Below are 10,101 nucleotides of genomic sequence, written 5' to 3'. Positions count from 1 at the left end.
ACTGACCGCAGACAGACAGAACAGACTGACCACAGACAGACAGACAGACTGACCACAGACAGACTGACTGACCACAGACAGACCACAGACAGACAGACTGACCACAGACAGACTGACTGACCACAGACAGACAACAGACAGACTGACTGACCACAGACAGACAGACAGACTGACCACAGACAGACAGACAGACTGACCACAGACAGACAGACAGACTGACCACAGACAGACAGACAGACTGACCACAGACAGACAGACAGACTGACCACAGACAGACAGACAGACAGACCACAGACAGACAGACTGACCACAGACAGACAGACTGACCACAGACAGACAGACTGACTGACCACAGACAGACAGACTACAGACAGACAGACAGACTGACCACAGACAGACAGACTGACCACAGGCAGACAGACCCACAGACTGACTGACCACAGACAGACAGACCACAGACTGACTGACCACAGACCGACTGACCACAGGCAGACGACCACAGACTGACTGACCACAGACAGACAGACCACAGACTGACTGACCACAGACAGACCACAGACAGACTGACCACAGACAGACCACAGACAGACAGACCACAGACAGACAGACTGACCACAGACAGACAGACTGACCACAGACGAGACAGACTGACCACAGACAGACTGACCACAGACAGACTGACGTACCTGTCGTTGGCGATGAGGTTGAGGTCTATCCAGGAGACGTATGCCCCTACCACCTCCAGACACTGACAGACCACAGACAGACTGACCACAGACAGACTGACTGACCACAGACAGACAGACAGACCACAGACAGACAGACAGACCACAGACAGACAGACAGACCACAAGACAGAGACAGACCACAGACAGACAGACAGACTGACCACAGACAGACAGACAGACTGACCACAGACAGACAGACAGACTGACCACAGACAGACAGACAGACTGACCACAGACAGACAGACAGCCCACAGACAGACTGACTGACCACAGACAGACCACAGAACAGACAGACTGACCACAGACAGACGAGACAGACTGCCACAGACAGACAGACAGACTGACCAGCAGACAGACAGGACAGACTGACCACAGACAGACAGACTGACCACAGACAGACAGACAGACAGACCACAGACAGACAGACTGACCACAGACAGACAGACTGACTGACCACAGACAGACAGACTACAGACAGACTGACCACAGACAGACAGACTGACCACAGACAGACAGACTGACCACAGACAGACAGACTGACCACAGGCAGACAGACCACAGACTGACTGACCACAGACGAGACAGACCACAGACTGACTGACCACAGACAGACCACAGACAGACTGACCCACAGACTGACCACAGACAGACAGACTGACCACAGACAGACTGACCACAGACAGACTGACTGACCACAGACAGACAGACTGACCACAGACAGACTGACTGACCACAGACAGACTGACCACAGACAGACTGACGTACCTGTCGTTGGCGATGAGGTTGAGGTCTATCCAGGAGACGTATGCCCCTACCACCTCCAGACACTGACAGACCACAGACAGACAGACAGACTGACCACAGACAGACAGACAGACGTACCTGTCGTTGGCATGAGGTTGAGGTCTATCCAGGGAGACGTATGCCCCTACCACCTCCAGACACTGACAGACCACAGACAGACAGACAGACTGACCACAGACAGACAGACAGACGTACCTGTCGTTGGCGATGAGGTTGAGGTCTATCCAGGAGACGTATGCCCCTACCACCTCCAGACACTGACAGGTGATCTCAGGGTGAGACTGCTGATAAGCCCCGAGGATCTGGTACCAGGACTCAACCAGGCTGGGGATGACCTGCTCCCTCATTCCATCCTTTATTAAGGTGTTCCTACGCACCTCCTAGAGGGAGAGAGAGGAGGGGGAGAGAGAGGAGGGGGGGGGGAGAGAGAGGAGGGGGGAGTTAGACGCTGGGGATGACCTGCTCCCTCAATGGGGGTGTAAGGATATCTCTGTCCCCTTACCTCAGGTGAGTGCAGGATATCTCTGTCCCCTTACCTCAGGTGAGTGCAGGATATCTCTGTCCCCTTACCTCAGGTGAGTGCAGGATATCTCTGTCCCCTTACCTCAGGTGAGTGCAGGATATCTCTGTCCCCTTAGCCTCAGGTGAGTGCAGGATATCTCTGTCCCCCTTACCTCAGGTGAGAGCAGGATATCTCTGTCCCCTTACCTCAGGTGAGTGCAGGATATCTCTGTCCCCTTACCTCAGGTGAGTGCAGGATATCTCTGTCCCCTTACCTCAGGTGAGTGCAGGATATCTCTGTCCCTTTACCTCAGGTGAGTGCAGGATCTCTGTCCCCTTACACTCAGGTGAGTGCAGATATCTCTGTCCCCTTACCTCAGGTGAGTGCAGGATATCTCTGTCCCCTTACCTCAGGTGAGTGCAGTATCTCTGTCCCCTTACCTCAGGTGAGTGCAGGATATCTCTGTCCCCTTACCTCAGGTGAGTGCAGGATATCTCTGTCCCCTTACCTCAGGTGAGTGCAGGATATCTCTGTCCACCACCTCAGCGTCGATAGCCATCAGTGTTCTGAGGTAGACGTCAACCCCGTGTGGGTTCAGACCCACTAGAGACAGGATATCATAGAAGAACTTGGGCCAGTGGGTCAGGAACTCCATCACGAAGGTCAGAGCAAACACCTGGGCTGCCTTGTTACGGATGAACGGCTTCTCTGGCTGAGAGTTCATTAACTGGAGAGAAGGAAGAGGAAGGAGGGGGGAAGAGGAAGGAGGAGGAGGAAGGAGGAGAAGGAAGGAGGCGAGGAGGAGGAGGAAGGAAGAAGGGGAAGGAGGAGGAGGCGGCGAGGAGGAGAAAGGAGGAAGGAGGGGAAGGAGGAAGAGGAGGACAGCTTATTTAAATTAATTAAAATGACAATTTTTTTCTATGACAATTTTTGTATTCAGGAATTCAGGTGTGGAAGAGAGCCAACTTCATGAGTGAATAAAAATGTGTAACCAACGAAAGTAATACATTGTGGGGTGGTGGTGATGAAATGTGATATGTTGATGTGACAAGTTGACTAAGTTCCAGGCAGAGAAGCAGAGCCCCACCTGACACTGCAGCCATTTCATCAGGGTTTCTCTAATCAGCTGTTGCTGGGCAGCACTGAGACCTCCATGTCTGGGACAGAACACAGAACAAACACAATGTCACTTTCAGACTCATTCATGAGAGAATCCTGCTGAGAGACAGATATACATGGTCTCAGACTCATTCATAGAGGAATCCTGCTGAGAGACAGATATACGTGGTTTCAGACTCATTCATAGAGGAATCCTGCTGAGAGACAGATACACGGTTTCAGACTCATTCCATAGAGGAATCCTGCTGAGAGACAGATATACATGGTCTCAGACTCATTCATAGAGGAATCCTGCTGAGAGACAGATATACATGGTCTCAGACTCATTCATAGAGGAATCCTGCTGAGAGACAGATATACATGGTTTCAGACTCATTCATAGAGGAGTCCTGCTGAGAGACAGATATACATGGTTTCAGACTCATTCATAGAGGAATCCTGCTGAGAGACAGATATACACGGTTTCAGACTCATTCATAGAGAGAATCCTGCTGAGAGACAGATACACTGTTCAGACTCATTCATAGAGGAATCCTGCTGAGAGACAGATATACACGGTTTCAGACTCATTCATAGAGGAGTCCTGCTGAGAGACAGATATACATGGTTTCAGACTCATTCATAGAGGGAGTCCTGCTGAGAGACAGATATACATGGTTTCAGACTCATTCATAGAGGAGTCCTGCTGAGAGACAGATATACATGGTCTCAGACTCATTCATAGAGGAATCCTGCTGAGAGACAGACAGATATACACGGTTTCAGACTCATTCATAGAGGAGTCCTCTGAGAGACAGATATACATGGTTTCAGACTCATTCATAGAGGAGTCCTGCTGAGAGACAGATATACATGGTTTCAGACTCATTCATAGAGGAGTCCTGCTGAGAGACAGATATACATGGTTTCATTCAGATTTCAGTAAGAAAAGGCATGAGCAAGGTTACAGCATTATCTGTCATCTGGAGCCAATGGGATTGGAGGAACAGTCAACCTATCATCACGTCCTTCCTGATCCATTGTCTACCAGACCAGAGGTAGGATGACAGCTAATCCATTATCTACCAGACCAGAGGCAGGATGACAGCTGATCCATTATCTACCAGACCAGAGGCAGGATGACAGCTAATCCATTATCTACCAGACCAGAGGCAGGATGACAGCTAATCCATTATCTGCCAGACCAGAGGCAGGATGACAGCTGATCCATTATCTACCAGACCAGAGGCAGGATGACAGCTAATCCATTATCTACCAGACCAGAGGCAGGATGACAGCTGATCCATTATCTACCAGACCAGAGGTAGGATGACAGCTAATCCATTATCTACCAGACCAGAGGGCAGGATGACAGCTGATCCATTATCTACCAGACCAGAGGTAGGATGACAGCTAATCCATTATCTACCAGACCAGAGGCAGGATGACAGCTAATCCATTATCTACCAGACGTAGGATGACAGCTAATCCATTATCTACCAGACCAGAGGCAGGATGACAGCTAATACATTATCACCAGACGTGGGGATGACAGCTAATCCATTATCTACCAGACCAGAGGCAGGATGACAGCTAATCCATTATCTACCAGACCAGAGGCAGGATGACAGCTGATCCATTATCTACCAGACCAGAGGCAGGGGATGACAGCTGATCCATTATCTACCAGACCAGACACAGGATGACAGCTAATCCATTATCTACCAGACCAGAGGTAGGATGACAGCTAATCCATTATCTACCAGACCAGAGGCAGGATGACAGCTAATCCATTATCTACCAGACCAGAGGTAGGATGACAGCTATTCCATTATCTACCAGACCAGAGGCAGGATGACAGCTAATCCATTATCTACCAGACCAGAGGTAGGATGACAGCTAATCCATTATCTACCAGACCAGAGGCAGGATGACAGCTAATCCATTATCTACTCAGACCAGAGGCAGGATGACAGCTAATCCATTATCTACCAGACCAGAGGTAGGATGACACAGCTAATCCATTATCTACCAGACCAGAGGCAGGATGACAGCTGATCCATTATCTACCAGACCAGAGGTAGGATGACAGCTAATCCATTATCTACCAGACCAGAGGCAGGATGACAGCTAATCCATTATCTACCAGACCAGAGGCAGAGATGACAGCTGATCCATTATCTACCAGACCAGAGGTAAGGATGACAGCTGATCCATTATCTACCAGACCAGAGGTAGGATGACAGCTAATCCATTATCTACCAGACCAGAGGCAGGATGACGGCTAATCCATTATCTACCAGACCAGAGAGCAGGATGACAGCTAATCCATTATCTACCAGACAGAGGTAGGATGACAGCTAATCCATTATCTACCAGACCAGAGGCAGGATGACAGCTAATCCATTATCTACCAGACCAGAGGTAGGATGACAGCTAATCCATTATCTACCAGACCAGAGGCAGGATGACAGCTAATCCATTATCTACCAGACCAGAGGCAGGATGACAGCTAATCCATTATCTACCAGACCAGAGGTAGGATGACAGCTAATCCATTATCTACCAGACCAGAGGCAGGATGACAGCTGATCCATTATCTACCAGACCAGAGGCAGGATGACAGCTGATCCATTATCTACCAGACCAGAGGCAGGATGACAGCTAATCCATTATCTACCAGACCAGAGGCAGGATGACAGCTAATCCATTATCTACCAGACCAGAGGCAGGATGACAGCTAATCCATTATCTACCAGACCAGAGGCAGGATGACAGCTAATCCATTATCTACCAGACCAGAGGCAGGATGACAGCTGATCCATTATCTACCAGACCAGAGGCAGGATGACAGCTAATCCATTATCTACCAGACCAGAGGCAGGATGACAGCTAATCCATTATCTACTTGACCAGACCAGAGGCAGGATGACAGCTAATCCATTATCTACTTGACCAGACCAGAGGCAGGATGACAGCTAATCCATTATCTACCAGACCAGAGGCAGGATGACAGCTAATCCATTATCTACCAGACCAGAGGCAGGATGACAGCTAATCCATTATCTACCAGACCAGAGGCAGGATGACAGCTAATCCATTATCTACCAGACCAGAGGCAGGATGACAGCTAATCCATGATCTACCAGACCAGAGGCAGGATGACAGCTAATCCATTATCTACCAGACCAGAGGCAGGATGATAGCTGGCAGAGGTACTGCCCCTCCCCTCCTCCCCCCTCTCACCTGTACTTGACCTGGTGCTCCAGGACTTGGAACAGAAGAACTTCACATGGTCGAAGTCACTGAGAGAGGGATAAACAAAGTTATTACAATACATCCAACAGGAAGGCCAACAGGGAGGCCAGAGAGAGACCAACAGGGAGAACAGAGTCCAGAGAGAGACCAACAGGGAGACCAGAGAGAGACCAACAGGGAGAGACCAGAGTCCAGAGAGAGACCAACAGGGAGACCAGAGTCCAGAGAGAGACCAACAGGGAGACCAGAGTCCAGAGAGAGACCAACAGGGAGGCCAGAGTCCAGAGAGAGACCAACAGGGAGACCAGAGTCCAGAGAGAGACCAACAGGGAGGCCAGAGTCCAGAGAGAGACCAACAGGGAGACCAGAGTCCAGAGAGAGACCAACAGGAGACCAGAGTCCAGAGAGAGACCAACAGGGAGACCAGAGTCCAGAGAGAGACCAACAGGGAGACCAGAGTCCAGAGAGAGACCAACAGGGAGGCCAGAGTCCAGAGAGAGACCAACAGGGAGGCCAGAGTCCAGAGAGAGACCAACAGGGAGACCAGAGTCCAGAGAGAGACCAACAGGGAGACCAGAGTCCAGAGAGAGACCAACAGGGAGACCAGAGTCCAGAGAGAGACCAACAGGGAGACCAGAGTCCAGAGAGAGACCAACAGGGAGGCCAGAGTCCAGAGAGAGACCAACAGGGAGACCAGAGTCCAGAGAGAGACCAACAGGGAGACCAGAGTCCAGAGAGAGACCAACAGAGAGTCCAGAGAGAGACCAACAGAGAGACCAGAGAGAGACCAACAGGGAGACAAACAGGGAGACCAGAGTCCAGAGAGAGACCAACAGGGAGACCAGAGTCCAGAGAGAGACCAACAGGGAGACCAGAGTCCAGTGCGAGCAGTGATGGAACACTCAACCTACCAGGTGTGATTAGAAGGATACTGTACCGTCTCAACTAGTGAGTCTCACCTGTAAATGCCTTTAGCCAGGGCCTCTGCACACACCTCCCAGGCATCCTGGGACTCCTTCAACTGCTCAAAATACACCATCGCCTGAAAAAAGAGAGAGAGAGAGAGAGACAGAGAGACAAGAGTTAGAAAAGGGAGAAAGAGCTTCTGAATCTGACACATATCTACCACATTCTGCAGCCACCCACACAAACCCCCCTGCTGACAGCGGAGAGTGACTGTGTTGGCAGGCTGTCTGCCTCAAGGACACAGAGTTGGTGTAGGTATTTATTTGGGAACATAAATATATATATATATATTTTTATCTAGACAAGTATTTCTGAAGTGCAGGTCTACATCTGAAAAAGCATCCCAAAAAAGACAGCAGAACAGCAGTCGTGGTGATCCCTGGGTGGAAGCCTTGTGTTCCACAGCAGAACAGCAGTCGTGGTGATCCCTGGTGGGAAGCCTTGTGTTCCTAAGCAGAACAGCAGTCGTGGTGATCCCTGGTTGGAAGCCTTGTGTTCCACAGCAGAACAGCAGTCGTGGTGATCCCTGGTTGGAAGCCTTGTGTTCCACAGCAGAACAGCAGTCGTGGGGATCCCTGGTTGGAAGCCTTGTGTTCCACAGCAGAACAGCAGTCGTGGGGATCCCTGGGTGGAAGCCTAGTGTTCCACAGCAGAACAGCAGTCGTGGGGATCCCTGGTTGGAAGCCTTGTGTTCCACAGCAGAACAGCAGTCGTGGGGATCCCTGGTTGGAAGCCTTGTGTTCCACAGCAGAACAGCAGTCGTGGTGATCCCTGGGTGGAAGCCTTGTGTTCCACAGCAGAACAGCAGTCGTGGTGATCCCTGGTTGGAAGCCTTGTGTTCCACAGCAGAACAGCAGTCGTGGTGATCCCTGGTTGGAAGCCTTGTGTTCCACAGCAGAACAGCAGTCGTGGTGATCCCTGGGTGGAAGCCTTGTGTTCCACAGCAGAACAGCAGTCGTGGTGAATCCCTGGTTGGAAGCTGCCTTTGCCTTCAATTTAATAGCCTTCAGCTATTGCTGTTGTGTTACTGTGTATATAGAGATCTAGGTCCGTAGTGAACCGCTCTAACCCACGCCCTGATGTCCTGAGGGTACTGGTCTCTGTAAACAGTACAAGTTACAACAACTTAAAATGTGGAGAGAGAACTTGTCATATACTATGGATGGAGAGTGTGACGTGACAGAGCACTGGTTCAGACAGAGCAAGAAGAACCTTTCAGATCTGATTAAACGAGGATGATTACTTCAAGTCCAGTCTATGGCTCTGAATCATTTCCAGGAGCCAATGCGTTTAGGATCAAGGCAGCATGGGTCTGAGAATCATTTCCAGGAGCCAATGCGTTTGAATCAAGTCTACATGGGCTCCCGGTGGCGTGGCGGTCTAAGGCACTGCATCTCAGTGCTTGAGGCGTCACTACAGACCCAATGGTTATTCAGGCTGTATCACAACCGGCCCGTGATTGGAGTCCCATAGGGCGGCGCACAATTGGCCCAGTCGTCCGGGTTTGGCGGTGTAGCCGTCATTGTAAATAAGAATTTGTTCTTAACTGACTTGCCTAGTTAAATAAGGTTAAAAAAAATAAAAAAATAAAACATGGGTCTAAGAATCATTTCCAGGACCCAATGCGTTTAGGATCCGCAAGGAGTTGTCCTCTAGGAGCACATGAATGAACTGCACACACACAGTGTAATGAGACCTACCTTCTGCCTATAGCAGGCGTCTGCGTTTGGGTTGAGCCCCAGCAGGCCTGCTCGTCCATGTTGATGATGGAGACAGACTGGCAGGCCATGAGAGGGTGAGCTGCTACTCCTCTCCGCTGTAGTTTCCACTGTCTTCTGCTGAGCTGCTGCCCTCCAGCAGGCCAAGCACATCTATAATAACAACAACAATAATAATACAGGGCTGGGAATCGCCAAGGGACCTCACGATACCATATTATCACCATACTTAGTTGCCAATACGATGTGTATTGCGATTCTCAATGACTCTATATGTATTGCGATTCCATATGTACTGCGATTTGATGTTCCAAATATATTGCTCACCATATAGTGGCTTGCAAAGTATTCACCCCCCTTGGCATTTTTCCCTATTTTGTTGCCTTACAACCTGGAATTAAAATGTATTTTTGGGGGTTTGTATCATTTGATTTACTTTGAAGATGCAAAATATTTTTTCTTGTGAAAACAAACAAGAAATAAGACCCAAAAAAACGGAAAACTTGATCAATGTTTCTGATATTTTTTATAACCAGTGGCTTGGCGATAGAGCGCTAGGGCGCCGCCCTTAAATAAAATTATTTTAAAAAATAAAAAATAAAAATAATAATAATAATAATAAAAACATCAGTATGTCAATATTTGTGTGTTTGAAATATGGAATGCACACAGTAATATGTGTAAGATATGATAGAAAATCATATTCGCAACCTTTCCTCTGCCTGTCACAAAACGCCTCGTCAGCTCTGGGCGATACAGAAAGTGCCCGAGGAGGCGGGTCTATGTAGCAGTTAAGCCAATTGCTAATTTAAGATATGAATGTATGACATAAAATGTAGTCAATAAGCGATCTTAAATCGAATCCAAGGAGGGCGATTATTTTACCGCCCCAAGCTCGCCCCCTGATAAAATAAGGACCGGGGTCCAGTGACGCCATTTTTTACTAGACAACAATGGCGAACGCAAACGGCATTCCTCCAAGACCCAACCCTAACTCGGGTGAAATCTCTCCTAAGATCCGTTTGAG

The 10,101-nt window shown here is 49.2% G+C and overlaps 1 protein-coding gene across 1 annotated transcript; it reads right to left on the bottom strand.

The window, feature by feature from the left end:
- Positions 1–1,493: 1,493 nt before the first annotated feature.
- On the bottom strand, positions 1,494–9,095 carry LOC123490829 (exportin-T-like; the record flags this gene model as incomplete). Its single annotated transcript, XM_045220681.1, has 6 exons — positions 9,057–9,095; positions 7,350–7,432; positions 3,122–3,191; positions 2,543–2,761; positions 1,724–1,912; positions 1,494–1,555 (listed from the first exon to the last, which is right to left on the bottom strand). Coding segments are annotated over exons 2-6 (620 nt in total), but the record flags the coding sequence as incomplete, so codon positions are not given.
- Positions 9,096–10,101: the final 1,006 nt, after the last annotated feature.

The sequence above is a fragment of the Coregonus clupeaformis genome, unplaced genomic scaffold (genome assembly GCF_020615455.1).
Source record: "Coregonus clupeaformis isolate EN_2021a unplaced genomic scaffold, ASM2061545v1 scaf4947, whole genome shotgun sequence".
In the NCBI taxonomy this organism is placed as follows: Eukaryota; Metazoa; Chordata; class Actinopteri; order Salmoniformes; family Salmonidae; genus Coregonus; species Coregonus clupeaformis.
The sequence above is the reverse complement of the archived record's forward strand: the minus strand, read 5'-3'. Positions and strand labels throughout refer to the sequence as shown.